Raw genomic sequence first — 18010 nt, forward strand, 5'->3', positions numbered from 1 at the left:
GGCCAATCTTCATATATTCATTCATTGGTTAAAATGACAAGATAAGAGGAAACGAGGAATAATACCTTTGACATAGAAAATAAATAAATAAATAAATAAATTTTTTGACATAATATTCCTCAATCTAATGATTGAAAAAAAAAAAAAAAAAGAAGAAGAAGTAAAAAACCCCCACGTTACAAGCATATAAGCATTCTTAAAACAAGAGAAATACATGCTATTTTTGTGTAATTTTCTCTCACCATATCTTATTAAGTATGTAGATTATTCTTTTATCTTTTTTCACAATCATACTATTTGTTATTGGTTTGACATTTAAGATGTTAATAGATGATAGACAATGTACATGACTACAAGATATCTATCCTTTACGTTAATCTCGAAGAAAACCTCCCAACCTCCCTTTGGATCAAGATCCAGCTCATATTTAAAGACTGGAACATCCAACGATCATCCAATAGCCTTTGAAGAGTTAGACACACATCCCAACATCTACCAACCCTTCAGGATAGGTGTTCAATTTATCTCACCCCTTGAATGAGTCGTTGGTATTAAAGATGATATTTTTTCCCTCACTCTTAACTTTCTTTTTCCATTTTTTATTTAAATAATAATAATAATAATAATAATTTTATTTTTTGACAAAAATAATAACACTTATGAGTTATGAGTAACTAGGAGCAGTCATGAATTCAGGTATCAGTGCCTGATATCATAATTTCATACCAACCATGGTTTGAACCTTATCGGATTGGATCGGTTTGAATCGATTGGATCATATGAGTATCATCAGCCTTATTCAATCTCGATTCTTGTCAGATACCCCGATATGGATTGGGATCGAATCTTTTTCAGCCCTGTTCGATTCCAAGACAGATTTCGGTTTCTCAAACCGTCATGCCACACATATCAAACCTGACCGCAGGGACGTGTTGGCAATTCCTATCTTACGGGTCCCACTTATACCAGATAAAAATAAAAAAACTTGGTGGGCCCTTTCAGTCCGTTTAACACCGGACATTATTCTAATATCATCCGAAATACACGTACACATGTACAGGTAAGTTCAACGTCACTCACAGCTGGCACCTGCCCACAGTTCACGCCAACAAACACAAATTCTAGTCACAGACTCACAGATGAAGCCTGTGGGTCCCCCGCAATCCAATGGCCCTTACTTCGGGAGTCAACCGTAAAAGTCAGCAGATCGTAACTATTTCAACGGCCAGAAAAGCATCCGTGAGACCTCTCAAACGTCCTATATGGTCCTTTCGATTTTTCCGTTGGGCAAAGTCTCTAGATTCTGCAGTAATAACCGAGAGAATTCCACAGTTTCTCAGTTAATTTCACTGAAGCCCTTCTACTTTTGAAAATTTAATAATATAATATTAGAAAAGGGAATATAATAAAGTGTAATTAAACCCGGTTTTCGCATCCGTGAGAGATTTTTTTATTTTATTTTGGGAGGTATCAGTTTTTAAAACGAAAGTAGTGCTTGCAACCCACCGGAAGACAGTGGGGGGAACGAGGAACCCATACGCGGAGCTCAAACGGACTTCTTCTACTGTGGTTCTTTCTTTCTCCCCTTGCTTCTCCTTCGACCCTCTGCTTCTTCAGGTCAGTTTATATTTCCACCTTTCTTTCTCCCTCCCTCTCTCACATGTTGATGTTTGATCTTATGTTCTCATTTCAAAATGTGGGTTTTTGATTTAGTATCAATTTCTGGTGTTGATTTTTGAATCTGTTCTGAGAGAATTGGATCTAGCACATATGTTTTATCGTGGGTTTCTTTGGATTTTTGGAAGAATTTGGTTTCCTGAAGATTGTTAGCGGACAAGTGCTTGTTTCAGTTGGTTGGAAGTGATCTAGGGTTTGATCTTTCCTTCCATTTCCTATTTGATGATCCGTGGCGACGTTTACTACAATTTGCGTCTTTTTTTTTGTTGAGTTTAAGGGCATTTTCCATTGAAGTAGATATTTTTCTCCAGTGTATATTTGGAAGATTCACATTATCAAGGTCGCCTGCTATTTTTGTTTAAGCGGAATTTATGGAATTTGGTAAAAGGATGAAAATCCCTTTTGCTCGGAAGAGAAATTTCTTTAGTGCTCCTTAAAAATTGTCTAATAATAATAATTATTATTTTTTACCTGGGTCCAAAATATATAGGAAATGGAATTTTTTTGCCAATCAGCTCTTTTTTCTAACAATTAGAACACAATTCCTTTTTGTATGAAATTTCAAAGCAGGTGGTCAAGCAGGGAAGAAGTCTAAAGTTCCGTTAAAGTTCTGATCTTTTGGGTAGTCAAGGTTGTAACTTCTAGGATCCTGCTCTCCCTTCATACACTGGATAGGCATCGTTTTCAAGCTTCAACTACTACCTTTGTGGCGCTTCCTTGAAATATTTTTACCTTGTGGACATGTTACGTGAAGAGGGGGTATTTGGACGAAAGTTCATAATTTGACTTGAAAGGGCTCTGAGAATCAGAAGACGGTAATACATCAGATGGATACAGATCTGCAAATTTTATCATAGAGAGAGATTTGTGATTTTCTTATGGCTGTTGCCCAGAGCAACGGCATCAGTACAACAAAGGCACAACCCTTCAGCTGTTACAAAGTTTCGAGCCTGTCTCAGACTATCTTAGATTCAAGCCAGAGCTTGAGATTAGAAGATCGATATGTTTTGGGGAAGCAATTGGGTTGGGGGCAGTTTGGTGTCATCCGTGAGTGCTCAGATAAATTCACTGGAGAGTTGTTTGCGTGCAAATCCATTGCCAAGGAAAGACTGGTCACACTAGATGATGTCCGCAGTGTTAAGCTTGAGATTGAAATAATGACTAGGTTATCTGGGCATCCAAATGTTGTGGATCTTAAGGCGGTTTATGAGGAGGAGGATTATGTGCATTTGGTGATGGAGCTTTGTGCTGGTGGGGAGCTATTTCACCGGTTGGAGAAGCATGGGAGGTTCTCTGAGTCCGAGGCTTGTGTTCTTTTCAGTCATCTTATGCAAGTGGTTATGTATTGTCATGACAAAGGTGTTGTCCATAGAGATTTGAAGCCAGAAAACATTCTGTTGGCCACAAAGGCCTCATCATCACCAATTAAATTGGCAGATTTTGGTCTTGCAACCTATGTCAAGCCAGGTATTATCTTAGGTTTCCTTTTGTTTGTTTTGTTATCTCAGTCTTTTGAAACATTCTATCGTTATGTGTTTGGTTATTTGGATTCTCTACCCCAACAGGCCAGAGTTTGTATGGGACAGTTGGAAGTCCTTTTTATATAGCTCCAGAAGTGCTGACTGGGGGCTACAATCAGGCAGCGGATGTTTGGAGTGCTGGTGTTATTCTTTACATACTCCTCAGTGGGATGCCACCTTTTTGGGGAAAGACCAAATCAAGGATCTTTGATGCTGTTAGGGCAGCTGATTTACGGTTCCCATCGGATCATTGGGATCGGATATCTGCATCTGCCAAGGACTTGATCCGTGGAATGCTCTGTACAGATCCTGCTAAAAGGCTCACTGCAGCCGAGGTTCTTGGTATGTTGTCTCCTCTTTGGTTATTTTATTTTCTTATTTATGGTCGTTGCACTTTTTATTAAGGTAAGATATTTCTTGTAGTCATAGATATTATGAGTACCAGGTTCTGATCTTTTACTTTGGATTTAAGGGGTTTGGTTGCTTGTAAGGATGACCATATGATAATCTTGGTTTTGATACTCTTCATTGTCTGAAGAAAATTTCTTCCTCATCACTATGTAGTTTGTTGTTGACTCGTTCTCCAGCCATGATCAGTGAGCACACATTCTTTTGGCTCTTTAACTATGATCTTAGGTCAGGGTTCAATGAGAAGATTTAATAATTGGCTTATTTTTTCTTACCTCTTCTCTTCATGAGATTCCCCTCCCCCACAGGGGCCCAAAAATATTTAATGGAATAAAAAGGTTATGTTTTAATTTCTTTCATTCTTATTACTAGTGGATGTGTATTTTTTCGTTTGCTTTTCAAAGTGGTTCCTATATAGGATGAATAATACAAATTTTATTAGGAGGATGCGACATGAGCTATAAGATCCTACAGTGCATGATAGTGTCTGAGACACGTCTACATGGGCTAGCTTAATTCATTATCGCATCTGTTAGATATTTGCTGATTTAGGCAACTGGATGTTCATCAAGGTTGCCAAAATGAGATTCTTTGATGAGATTCCTATTGATGAGAGTCTCATGGACCTTATTCATGGAAGGGTTTGGGGCCCAAACTTTGTTGAATCATGTTTGTCACATTGATCAGGACCTGCTCTTAAGTGGATTCCGCATGAAAGATTCCTTATGCTAAAATACGATTTGATCAGATACTGTCTTGTTTGTCCGATCTTTGCATTGGGAAGTTCAAAGTTTCAGGGGGGAAAAAAAAAGATGTAGTGTGTGAAAGAGCCTGATGATGTTTTAGCAAATTGAACAGTGATAGAGCTGCTTTCAATAATTTCTGATAATTAAACATAAACATCAGAGTTTTAGATGGCATAATTAAGCTTTTTCTTGCTCTTCTTTAACCTCCTAGCTCTTTTCCTTGTCCTTGATTTTATCATGGCACTCCTTGCCTCCTGCTTCCATCATTTCAAACATTGAAGATTCTTACCATTACTCGATAATTGCTGGCTGTATATTTGTATCCTCAATCAGTCATTTTAGGTTTGGTTAGCAATAGATTAAGTGACCGACCCACTTCGTTTTGGTCATTCTTATGCACTTTGGGAATCATTTTCAGCCATTCCTTATTTTGGACTTTAAATATTTTCTAAACTATTGCATCGTTTAATGAGCGATTGAGGGGCACCAAATTAATGCCCTAAGTCAATATGGCTTGCTGAAGTTTTTGTTATAATTTTTAATTTTTTAGTTGTATAAGAAATTTTATAAAAAAGAATCACATGATAGAATATATTATGTTGTATTATAGCCCATGAAGGATGGCCTCCACAAAACAAGTTTTTGGTTGTATAAGAAATTTTATTAAAAGGAATCATATTATAGGATATATTGTGTTGTGTTATAGCCCATGAAGGATGGCCTCCACAAAACAAGGGGGCACAAATATATAGACATGAGCTACAACCACAAATCCTATAGCTTCCACTGAAGTCAAAGATGAAGCAAAAAGGAATCCATCTGAAAGCTGGGAGAATCTCCACTTGTCAAAAAAAGAAAAAAGAAAAAAATCTTTCCACTAGGGCGGCTTCAATTAACAACAGTGCACCTATTGTGAAGAGAAAGCAGTTGAGCACCAGTAGAACTTATTATGATACTTAGGAGAGAAGGAAAGAGAATCTCAAATAAGAAAGAGAAAAGAAATAGCAAGTAAGAAGAAGAAGAAGATGAGAGAAATTTCTGGCTGAATAGAGAAGATGTCCTCCAATAGGCTTGGTTTTAGCTCTCAAACACCCTCTCACAACAAACAAATAAAAGGAAAATAAGAAAAGAAAAAGAATTCGATGGAGGGTTGAGAAGGGGGAGGAAGAATTGGTGAATATGGGCATCTCACCCTTCATGTTTAGGCATCTCACCTAGGGCATCTCACCCAACTGCATCCCACAGCACAACAGCATAAGCTATATATAATCCAGGAAAGAGGGTTCTCTTGGTTCTGTATGGTGAGAAGAACGAGATGGGTGCAATACCGTACTCCGATCCGGCAAGGAGACGAAAACCAGGATAGGTGCAATACCGTACCTAGATCTAATTTGTGCAAAATAAAAAACCCAACAAATTAATGAAGCAAGACCAAGAATTCAAAAGAAAAGCTGTTTAACCGGATCTATGTTTCACAGTCGAGAGGCGTAACTGTAGGCTTCTCTGTGAAGATAGAACTGGGAGTAAACTGTAGATGCAGATGCAAGAAAAAATAATAACAATTGGAAAATAAACTTTGATATTATTTGGAGATCTTTGGGTTACAGGCTTGGGTTTGAGGATTTAAGAAGGGTAAATGAGGCTTTGAGGAGTATTTGGGGTCTGGTAAAGCTAACCTTTGAGGGTGATCGGACTTGGAGCGGGCTATCGGAGCCTTGAGTTGTGGAAGACCGGCGGGGCTTTGAGCTTGGAGACTTGGAAATCTTGAGAGGGGCGATTCTCTTGAAGGATGCTCACCCTCTAATTCTAAATTTGGGTGATTTTTCCCAAGTGGTTTGAGAAGAGGAGTACCCTATCTATAGACTAAAGGGGTCGTTTTACATTTGAGTTTCATTTACATTTGCGGCGTATTTGAATGTCATTTGCCACTATTCTAAATTACAATTTATGTGACACTGTGCACATGAATTTGTATTTGGGGAGCATTGTAGGCGCCGAAAGTTGAACTTGATCTTGAACGTTTGCTTGGAATCTTCGAAGATCTTACCACGGCATTCCATGTGTCAAGGACACTGTTTTTCGTATTGGCTTGATCTAGGTGGGAAAACCATATTTGGATGGGCTTGGTATTGGCTTGACTATCCTTTAAACCTGGGATAGTGACAGTACCACCTTTCCTCGTAGATGATGTCCGTGGTTAGCTGACTAGATGAGTTAATGACTTTATCGGTCGACCAATTTAAACCGTCTTGGCAGACGTTAAGGACCAAATCATTTTTTGGTCGAAGTTTTTGAGGTGATTTGTCGAGAGCGTCGAACCACAGGTTTGAATTTGTGGATGATGAAGCCTTGGAGCTGGGAGGTTCATCATCAGAGGGGTCTTGGGCCATCAATTGAGTATGGCAATGGGCTGCCATGGATCCTTTGATAGAGCTGAGGCTGTAGGCCCCATCGTTGGATTCGTCTTCTGAATTAGAGCCGAGTTCGGCAAAGCGAGCCAGAAGTGCCTCCTTTTCACTTTTGATGCTTGATTTTGATGAGGCTGGAAGGGCCGGGACTGGTTTGAGGCCAGTAAGGCTTTGGATGAGGGCTGTTTTGTCACATTTTGAGATGTCACAGTTGTCCCACCACTTAACATGATAGACGCGGGAGAGAACTGGGGCGACCCAACCTTTAGTCCGGAAGTCTGTGATCTCATAATACTAGAAAAGGATCTAGGCTAAGCGGCAGTGGAGAATGAATCGCAGAAGATCAGGTTGGTGAGGTTGTGATTGGGAATGTTGGTAGAAAATTTTGAGTGGTTCATGAAGTTGAGAGGGGAGGATATCAGCCATGGGGTCATATTGATCCCACCATCGTGCGAACCAGAGGGGAGTTTGGCTGTTAAATTTGTAATCAAAACAGAAAAACCAGGAGTGTCGGTTAGTCTTTTTTTGAAATAGGAAGGCTTTGTACCAGACCCCTTGATAGTCATATTAAGTATAACCTGCAAGAGTATAGGTATTTGAGAAGTTTTTTGAAGTAAGGGGTGGTTATTCCAATCTTTGAGGGAAAGAGTTTTGCAGATGGTTACAATTGTGTGTGTAACCAATGAAGGGTCATTTTTGTCAAAATTGAGTTTGAGTCTGATGGAGTCAGTATCTACAAGGATGTACTTGTAGAATTCTTGGGTTTTTGCTGTCGAGGGGGAATAAAAATGCCATCTTTGGAAGAAGATTCTTTGGGCAATGTTGAGGGGAGACTCAACATAATTCTGGAGGACATCTTCAATGGTGAAGAGGTCTTCCTTGAGAGGTTTTTCAAAATATTGGCTTTTGAGTTGTCCGTGGGTGGTTTGAAGTGGTTTTGCTTGGGTGGTTTGGAGACTGGAGTTAGCTTTGTTTGTAGGGGCCGTTGAGAGAATAACGGCATGGGAATAAGGGAGGTTTGAGGAGGCCAGGTGAGGTCTTTGCGTAATAGATTGATTTGAGGAGGCAGGGGTGCCGTAGCTATTTTTTGAACGAACCAGGGAGTTTGAGGCTGTGGATTCTTTGGGAGGAGCCATTTTGAGAAAGCGGATTTTGGAAGTTTGGCCCTGTAGGAATTCACGAGTAAGGAAGTCAGGGACGAAATTTGATTCTCCTTTAATATATTCAATTTGAAATTCAAAAATAAGAAGTAAAGCTTGCCGTCAGGAAAAAAATTGTTTTGAAGCGAGATTGGAAACATCATTTTGTAAAACAAACTTTGCAGCGCTATAATCAACGCGAACTAAGAATGGTTTGTTTAATAATGCATTTTGAAACTTTTGGATGCAAAGAACTATGGATAGGACTTCTTTTTTGATAGTGCTATAATTTTTTTGGGTAGGGTTCCAGATACCAGAGGTAAATTGGACTAATTGTTCTTTGTTATTGTCAGGGAGTCTTTGTTTAAGGATTCCGCCATATCCAATATCAGAGGCATTAGTTTCAACTATTTTAAATGCCTCAGGATTAGGGATAAATAGACAGGGAATCTCTTTAACCAAATTCTTGATAGTTTGGACAGCACTAGCTTGGATTGAGGACCAAGGAGCTGGGTTTTTCTTAAGCCGGAGATATAATGGTTTGGCAATGTTGCTTATTTGGGGAAGAAAATCACGGACGTAATTTAGGCTTCCCAGGAATCATTGTAGTTGGGTTTTGTCTAAAATTTGGTCGGGGAATTTGTCACCAAAAAAAAGGGCACGATCAATAGGGGTTAAGGTACCTTTTTCGATCAAGTGTCCAAGGAAACGGATTTTGGTGAGAAAAAATTTCATTTTTCGTTTTGAGAGGACGAGGCCATTTGTTTTAATGGTTTGGTAAAATAGGCGGAGGTGTTTGAAGTGTTGTTCAATTGAATCTGAAAAAACAAGAACGTGATCGATATAGACAATTGTAAATTGCCCAAATGGATTGAAAATGCCGTTCATAATTTTTTGAAATTCACTAGGAGCATTTTTGAGGCCGAATGGTATGACATTCCATTCATAGAGGCCAAAGGGGGTAGTGAAGGTAGTTTTGTAACGGTCTTTCTCATGAATCTGGATCTGCCAAAATCTTGATTTCATGTCAAATTTGGAGAAGATTTTTGCTTGGTAAATTCTTTGTAAAAGGTATTTTTGATTAGGAATGGGGTAACGGACCCATTGAAGGGCATTATTGAGAGGTTTATATAATTAACAACCAACCTAGGGGTGTCTCTTTCAATTTCAGAGGCCTTGTTAACATAAAAGGCAGTACAACTCCAAGGAGAAGTACTATGGTGAATAAGATTTTTGGCCAGAAGGTCATTAAATTTAGATTTGCAAGTTTCTAAGAGGGTTTGGTTCATTTGAGCGGGTCTGGCCTTTGGAGGGATTTGAAGGTTAGTGAAGTCTTTGGCGTATGGTAGGGAAACCATGTGTTTTTTGCGATGCCAAAAGGCATCAAGAACCTCATAGCAGAGATTAAGTTCGAATTTAAAACGAAGTTGGTTTATTTGTTGGATAGTTTTGGGATGAGATAATTGATCAGAAATTCGTTTGTGGGCGAGTTCAATTTGAAGAAAATTTAGTTGCTTATTTTTGGTTGTCGTGTGGGAAATAGGAGTTTGGGCATATAAAAATGGGAAAATAATATTTTGTCCTTGAAATTTTGTAGTTATAGAGTCTTGGGTGATCTTGAAGGGTTTTATCTTTTCAAGGAATGGTTGACCTAGGATGATAGTTTGGTCAAGATCTTTGGCAAGGAGAAAGGTTTGGGGAAGACAAAATCCTTTGCTACAAATGTGGGTATTAGATAGTTTGTATTGGACATTCAACCCTGACCCATTTGCGGTGGTAAGCCGTTGGGTGGTACCATGGTTTTAAGTATCGGTGCGTATCGTGCCGTATCGGCCGATACGTATCCGTATCGGTAGGCATCGGCACGATACATACCGATACGCTATGGGGAATTTTTTGGCCCCCTTTTACGTATCGCTGTATCGTGCGTATCGTACCGTACCGTACCGTATCGGTACCGATACGTACGATACTTTACGATACGAACTTTTGAAAATCTAGAAATTCCCGAGAGTATCGGTACGTATCGGTACCGTATCGGTATGTATCGACCGTATCGTGCAGTATCGAGCCGTATCGTACTGTATCGGTACCGTATCGGTACGTATCGACTGAAAATATGAAAATTCCCGTGAATGTGCGTTTTATTGTTTGAAACAAACACTTCAAACTCTCACCAATAGTTTTCTATATTTCTCTTCTTTCTTCCCCTTTGATTCACACACCTTTTTGGAGACTCAAATGGTAGATTGAAAGAAACATTGTCGAAGTGAATGGTTCAAAGAAGGAGAAAAACATAGTCCAAGAAGAACCTTGAACTTGAAAGTTGAAAATTTTGAATAGTAAGTTCTTGAATCTTTACTCACTTTTTTCAATTTTAACCTTAGATTTTCAAGTTTTTTTACAAATTTAAGGTTTATCATAGGGGTGTCAACCGGTCGGGTCGGTTCGGTTTCGATCGGGCTTAATCGGGCTTAAAGACTTTCAAAGGCTACACCGTGTCCGCCCATTTAACTAATCGGGCTTAGTTATTGAGGGCATGGTACACTTTATATTCAGTCGGTCGGCCTCGGGCTATAATCGGGCCACCTTAATCGAGCTTTAGTCGGGCCTTAATTGGGCTACGGACATGTTTAATGTTAAACGGGCTTTAACCAGTTTTTAAACGGACCCTCTTTAAAATGTGCTCTTATATTCCGGCCCACTCATGCAAACCCAAAAAAATGACAATAAATTAATAAATGATACCAAATATAACCATTATTAAAAATATGAACATGTTTTTACTTTTTAGTTTTTACTTTCTAATTTGGGGGGTAAAATAGGTATTCTACAATCATTAAAGGGTCGGGCTAGGCCAGTGCACAATAGGCCGGTCTCGATCGGGTGTTAAACGGTCGGTTTCGGTCGGGCGCCCGACGGTCCAAGTAGCAAAACCAAGACAGACCGTTTATAAACGGGCCGGGCTCAAGCCCGACACATTTAATAAACGGGCCGGGCTCAAGCCCGACACGTTTAATAAACGGTCCGGGCTGGACCGGTCTATAAACGGTCGATCCCGATCGGTTAAGTCAGTTTGGGCCACGAATTGACACCCCTAGTTCATCATACTTAGAATCACATTTTGTGCATCATTATTACATGAAATCATTGGATTTATAAGGATTTACAAACTTTTTTCAAGAGAAAATGAGGGTTTCAATTTATTTCAAATTTCTTAGATCTACTCATGCTCAATGATTAAAAATGTTTAGATTTTTTATATGTTATGTAAAAACAAGTGTTCTACAACTTCCATGGAAAATTTTGATTTTTCTCAAAAAAATATATTTGTCTATCAATACCATACCTTCATCATTTTGAACATTTTCAACTCAATATATTTGTCTATCAATACGATACCCTCCACTTAAGTATTTATGCATTCTACATGTTATATATAACTTTTTTTAACTGTTTTTTTATGCAAAAGTGTATAAAAATGTGTTCCCTATCAATTTATGTGCGTATCTTTAGCGTATCTTAGCGTATCTCCGATACGATACGATACCCTCCGATACGTATCTTAATTTTGACCGACCGATACGGCGACCGATACCGATACTTTAATCCTTGGGTGGTACGTTCATAGTATTGGGTTGGAATGACACCTTCGTTGATGCAGTTGAGTTGGGCACCTGAGCCAACAAGGGCAATGGTAGAAAGTTTGAAGGAGGCATTGATCACAAGAGTAATGTGGATGTACCAGTTTTGACTGGAAATGGTGTTAACAAAACCAGAAGATGGTTCCTGATTTGAAAAGGGATTTGTGAATGGTTGTGTTAGAACAGGCTCAGTGTTTGGGGAAGAGAATTGTTGATTTGGGAGGCGTGAGAGGAGAGATAGTTGATGTTTATTGGTTTTAATTTCATACTGCAGTGTCGCAGTAGTAGTTTCAAGAGTTTTGATTTTGGTGGAATGGTCAAGAGAAGCGGTTTGTGTTTTTTTCGAATTTGTGAAGTATAGTTTGTAAATTGGAAGGTTGGATAGAGGTTTGAGCCGTAATATTTTGTTTAAGATGTTCGAGATAGGCCTTTTTTTGTTCGGGGTCTGTTAAATTATTAATATATTCAAAAATATTTGTTTGAGGAGATGTTCGCAACGTACAAACAGATTTGGGAGCACAGTCTTCACAACTTAAACAAATAATGCAAGAATCACAAGCACAGGCTTGGAAGTTGTCATTGTCAGTAGAGCTGGAGACAGAATGCTCAGAGGCTTTAACTTGGTTTAATTTGTAATTTTGCTCATCAGAGGATGAAGAAGAGGTGTCTTGGAGAATGGCTAAAATTTGGGACTTATCTTGTTCAGAAATTTGTAAAGAATTTATTCTTTTGGAGACTCGGCAGTATTTGGCGTGTGGCCAGGTTTGCCGCATCTAAAGCATCCTTGGAAAGTTTGGTTTGGATTTTTAGGTGCCTTGGAAGGCTTTTTATACTTGTTAGCCTGGGTTTGGAAGGGGATTTTTGGTAAAATTCAGGAGTGGTAAATGGTTTGTGAGAAGCATAATGTTTTGATTTGTGGAATTTTTTGTAGAATTTTCGAGAGGATTTATGTTTTGTTGGAGGCCTAAGGGGAGCAAAACCAAATTGTTCGCAAAATCCTCCTAATTCTTGTTTGTAAAATTTGTTTTCGTAACCTAATGTTAGTACACAAAGCTAATCCTTCTTCATGAATTAGATTAATTATTTGACCATAGGTCATTTGATCGTATGGGATAATCCCATCATTTTCTTTGCGAAGACGTTGTTTGATTTTTTCTGAAAAAAGAGTTGGAAGACCTGTGAGAAATTTTTCTTTCCAACAGGGAAGGTTGGCGTCGGGTTTGGTTAAGACTTTGGTAAAGAAAGTATCTTTGTACCATTTAAAGTCATGTAATTTCTTACACCTAAGGTTTGAAAGTTGTTCAGCAGTTCGGTCTTTGAGACGAGAAGGGTTCCCTAAGAAATAATTTGCGATACTGAAAATAAGGGTATTAACAACATCTTCAATAGGGTCGCCTTCGGCGTCAAGGAGGGGAGTTCCTTCAGGGGTAGTTTGGATGGCAGTTAAGTTTTCAGTTTTTGATTATCTGTGAGAACATAATCCCACCAACCCTTAAGTTGGCCAGTAAAACCATAAATGAGCAAAGTAGCAACAACACTATCAGCCGTATTTTTAATACGGTGAATGTTACTAACCATAGTCATTTCTTGGAGTTTGTTCATGAGGTTATGTTCAGATGAACCATCTATGTTCCATTCATAGATGATTCCACTTTGGTAAGAAGCCTGAAGAACAGTTCCTCTAGCTTTGATTTGGAGGTTTGGGAAGACCGTGATGGGTTGAGGTTTGACCAATTTGATTGACTTGGGGGCCTCAGAGTTAGAGCTAGATTAGTAACTCGAGGAACATTTTGTAAGAGTGCTAACCTGACGATTAGTAGATTCGACAGTAGATTGATTTGGAGTTGATGTGTCAGGAGCTTCTAAAGTCGCGAGACGATGGTTGATTTGATCAAGTAAAAATGATTTATCAAGTTGGCCTTGTTGTTTTTGTGGTATGATGTAAGGTTTGAAAGGAGGGGTTGAAGAAGGAAGAGGAGTTGGTGATAATGAAGATACGGGTTTTGGCTGAACAAGGCATTCAACATGGGAGAGTTGGTCACCTAAAGTTTGAAGGCTTAGATTTGTAAAATTTGATTGTTCAATTAATTTTCTATCTAGGTTATTTGGTTCAGCAGCTTTGAAAGGAGAAGCAGTGATTTCTGTATTTTTGTATTTATATTTAATGCTATCAATCGGGGGATGGATAGCAGAGGTTGTTGGACCAGCGCTAAGGGTCCAGGTCTTGTGTGAGGCTGTTTGAGTGGAGATCTGGTTATGCCAAGGGTAATCTATGTTGTTATTCTGGGCATAAATATTAAAATAAGTGAAGAAGAAAATGTTTGTTTTAAGTTGTGTCATAAGAGCATACCAATTTGTCCGAATTTGTGCTTGTTGGTTTAGGTGAAAGGTTGAGAAAAACCAGTTTCGTTTTTGGCTATTTTTTGGTGATTCAAAATCTGTTCTAAGGAAAGTTTTGTTAATTTGGAAGTCGTTAATTTGAAGCATATTGACAGCAGGATCGGAATGATGCGGAGCCACTTCTGAAAAGGTCAGAGATTGTGGACGATTTTGATTTGATTGGGAAATATCTGGTACGGAGGACAAAGTTTCGTAGGTATCATGAATAACGTTTTGTCCAGAGTTTAAACTGGAAAGGTTTGGAGGAGTTCTCGAGGGAGAACTAAAAGGAAAATAGTTTGAAGAAGTCGATGCACTGGAGCATGACTTCCGGGAACTTTGGTAGACACTTGGTGGTATTTGTCGGTTAAACCGGAGGGTAACTAGGCCATCTAAGTCTTGCGAGATGGACTGGATGCTAGTATTTGAAATTTGAGGTTGAGAGGCCGTCGTTTGTAGTTGCCATTTAGCAGGGAAAGAGATATCTTTCCATTAAACAAGTTTTGGGTAGATGGTTTGTCCCTGAACACAGTCAGTTTCAAGGTAAAGGGTAGAACCTTTGGGGGATTGTTTTAAGGCTCTGGGTTTGACAGTCTTTATGGCTTTGAATTTTATGCGGTGGATGATAGAAATCGAAATAGATCCATTCATCATCCGATATCCGTGGGTTTTAAGGTTAATTTTAAGGGAATGAAGAATATTTGGGTCTTGGAGGGCTATGGACATGTTTGGGTAAACATTGAAATGGACAGGGCCATAGCAGAGGCTAGTTTCAATGGCTTCCAGAAGGGAATCATTGAAGTCAAGGAATCTTTGGTCACGCAAGGCCAAGAGTAGTGAAGTATTAAGGCTTTCGCAATGTAAGGGTTTGATTGCTACTTGGACTAGACCAATGTGGACATAGTTAAATTTGTGGGTTTTGAGGTCTTGGAGAGACCGAGGGTCGAAAAGGGTAATTTCATGGGTATCTTGAGTGAAATTTATAGTTTGTTTGATCGTTTTGATTGTTTCAAAATGGGTATGCCAGTCATTTTGATAAACTTCTCTTTGTGAGATTTTTGGGACGGACCAATTTTGAAGTCTTTGATCTAAATCAGTAATTTGTTCATCGTAATTGAGCACATTAGAACTTGTGCTCGCCTCACTAATCGATCTCATCGACATGGAGCGGGAAAGACGATTCATTGTTTCCGAATCTTAACCTTAGGATAACATCCTAGATCTAGTCATGCGAAAGGGTATCACCAACATAAGTTGGGCACAAACGTGGTCTTACACTCTCCTGCCACTCCTCCCAACAGTCCAAAGGTACATACACCTGTGCAAAACAAGAAATAAAATGGAAACACAAAAGAAAAGAGCGCGGAAAACTAAAATCCGAAATTCTACCACCACCGTGGCTCCGCCTATATATATATTTTCATTAATAAATTCGTGTTCAATGTTGTAGCCCCTTACGAACTTATATAGAAGACTCAAAACTGACTCAAACCCTAAAAAAAAAATGCCTAACCTAATTCTTAATTAATTAGGAAACTTAAACTGAGTAGGAAATTGAAATAACAAAGGAAATAGACTTAAAAGATGACTCTAACTAGACTAATAAATTAAATCCCGTTTTCCTACTTTTTACTCATATTTTAAGCCCATTAAAATGGCTTATTACAAAGAAAACCCATGGGATCAAAGGCCCAACACGTACATAACCCAACCAAAGGCTTATTTGCAATAAAATAAGCCCATTAAGTGACTTATCTGCATCAATTAGAGTATAAATATGGAAATTAGTTAAGATCATCTTAGATTCTGGGGGAGGTGAAACTAATCCATTCCAATCAAATTCATAAGATTAGGGTATAAATCTGGAAATTAGTTAAGATCATCATTAGATCTGAGATCAGATCTGGCATATTATTATCTGTCAGATCGGGATCTCTTTCATGCCTCATTGGGCGCATTACTTGGAGGCCAATCAGAGCTATCAGATCTGATCGATCCTCTGCATCTTTTTTTTTTTGGTGGGTACCTACTCTATCCTACTCCATGGGGGGAAGGGGGAAGATGAGAACCAGGAGGCTCGAACCCGATACCTCCTGGTAGGGTGGGTTTCTACACACCACACTGTACCAATTGCACTGGGCAGTTGTTCTTTTGGATCGTCCATGCATCGTTAAACGTTTTCCAATTTGACAAATCCAACTTGTTCAAGTACTAGGCGTGGTTCTTATTAGGCTGAAACTTTTGCAGCTTCAGTTATTTCATGTTTTCCAGGTTTTGTTTTTAAGTACTGGTTTTGAACCTTTTGCAGATCATGGCTGGATAAGAGATTGTAGGCATGTGGCTGAAGAGCCATATGAAAGCGATGGCCTTAGTTGTAGGCAATTGGACTTGGATGGCAGCTCGTTCTCTACCCCATTTGTCTCAAGGAATCAGGACTTCAGCTTTAGCTCTGCCTCACCTCTGCCTGGAGATGCCCAATTAGGCATTTCACCAGCATTCACGTGCAGATCATCTTTCTCTTCTTTCTTGCTTGATTGCTCCACACCACCCTGCACTGTATCTGTTGGTTTTTCTTTCCAGAGCTGTTGTGCATCAGATGGCATGGAATTCTCTTCCCCTGTTCAGTCGATGCCAAGCTTTGATTTTTTCAGCCCAAGTCCGGCAGTAGAACAAAGGAATAACTCATTGCGTTTCACAGCCAATGTATCAGGAGTTGATGCATTTCAGAAAGGTATTCGAATTTCTCACCTTCTCCTAAATATTTCCATTTCTCGTTTGCTGAAAGTCTGTTAACAACTATTTGTCCCACTGGGTGGTGCAGAAGAGGCAAGCTTGGGGAGGCTCTTCATCTTGGATTCTTCTGCTTCCTTGGGGCATGAGGTGGGAGAGAAGGATCAAAAGGCAGTTGACGTTCGAAGGGGAGTAGGAGCACCTGCCTCTAGGGTGTTTGGCATCCACAGTAAGAGAAACCACACGATTGGCCTTGGGGAATTTGAACAGCTTGATCTTATGGTGACTGAGTCAGTTATCCGCTGGGCATCATGTACACATCTCCCAAGTGCACCATCTCTTAGGTCCTCTCTTGTTTGTTGATTTTTGAGTGAGGGATGATGAAAGAAGGGGAGAACCAGTGTAAGGGACAAAGTGCAGAGATGTCCCATTTCACTCACCTGATCTAACACGATTGCACTGTAGACGAGTGGAGGAGCTGAGCTCTGGCACAAGTTTGAGTTTCGGAAAGGCTTGTTTGAGGTGGTGTGATGAGTTATTCGGCACTAACAGGAGTGTGCCACGTGTACCAATTTAAAGGGGCTTGAGAGTTCCAAGTTCACACACTCCTATTATGCAGAAAATTTTCTTTGATCTTTTGGAAAAAAACTCTATGGTCACCCCCTTTTGTCATCTCTCTTGGTAGTAGAATTCTAAAGATATATGGATTGACTCTCAGTGGTGTCATGGCCCGAGACCCGAGTCTTGTGGTTGTACAGAGTACATGTCATTCATGACAAGCCATTGGGCTACAAATTTGAATACAGGTTATGCTGGCTGCCGGAAGCTCTAGACTTCCTTAGACCTTCCGTTTCCTTGACTTCTATTTGGTTGCTAGGAACATAAAGGGAAGGAAAGTAAAATCAAATTAAAGAATCTTCTTAGGTGTCATTATGCCAAGTCAAAGTTTAACGTTTCATTATTTTTCACGGCAGTGCAAGAGATATCCATGTGATAGATGACCTCTCATATATGTCAATTGTCGATGGTTTTAGCTATTTCTTCTGTTCATTTTAAGTTGAAATTGTATCAATGAGATGTTTTCTTATTCTCTATTCACATGGATTAATTTTCTTTAAAAAAAATAAAAATCAAATAGATTAATTCATGTATTGTATGTGATAGTGAGTAAAGCCTTATACTACACTAGATATATTGATAGAACAAAAACCCCTTAAATTAATATTGAAGTGGAAATATGTATCTTTAATCTCATATGTTGTGTAATTAGCATTGAAACATACTAAATTTGATTATTAAATTTTATTTTATTTTGCAATCAAATGCCCTTAATTTGAGAAGTACATATAATCACAATTA

At 39.1% G+C, this 18010-nt stretch overlaps 1 protein-coding gene across 2 annotated transcripts; it reads left to right on the forward strand.

Annotated features, from left to right (window-relative positions):
* Positions 1-1465: 1465 nt before the first annotated feature.
* On the forward strand, positions 1466-17499 carry LOC122062164 (calcium-dependent protein kinase 26-like). Of its 2 annotated transcripts, none has more exons than XM_042625866.1 (5): positions 1466-1617; positions 2248-3144; positions 3243-3539; positions 16230-16652; positions 16743-17499. In XM_042625866.1, the coding sequence occupies exons 2-5, from the start codon at positions 2556-2558 to the stop codon at positions 17012-17014; spliced, it is 1581 nt and encodes a 526-aa protein (XP_042481800.1). In that variant the 5' UTR covers positions 1466-1617; positions 2248-2555; the 3' UTR covers positions 17015-17499. The 2 variants fall into 2 exon arrangements, with proteins under 2 accessions (XP_042481800.1, XP_042481801.1); XM_042625867.1 differs by having other exon boundaries at positions 1488-1617; positions 2245-3144.
* The last annotated feature ends 511 nt before the right edge of the window (positions 17500-18010 follow it).

This window comes from Macadamia integrifolia, chromosome 14 (assembly GCF_013358625.1).
Source record: "Macadamia integrifolia cultivar HAES 741 chromosome 14, SCU_Mint_v3, whole genome shotgun sequence".
Lineage (NCBI taxonomy): Eukaryota > Viridiplantae > Streptophyta > Magnoliopsida > Proteales > Proteaceae > Macadamia > Macadamia integrifolia.

Excerpts from the sequence above, each read along its gene's own strand:
- LOC122062164 (XM_042625866.1), top strand. The coding sequence starts at position 2,556 with ATGGCTGTTGCCCAGAGCAACGGCATCAGTACAACAAAGGCACAACCC. Across the intron at positions 3,145-3,242 it reads TGCAACCTATGTCAAGCCAG|GCCAGAGTTTGTATGGGACA; the intron begins GTATTATCTTAG and ends CTACCCCAACAG. Across the intron at positions 3,540-16,229 it reads CACTGCAGCCGAGGTTCTTG|ATCATGGCTGGATAAGAGAT; the intron begins GTATGTTGTCTC and ends AACCTTTTGCAG.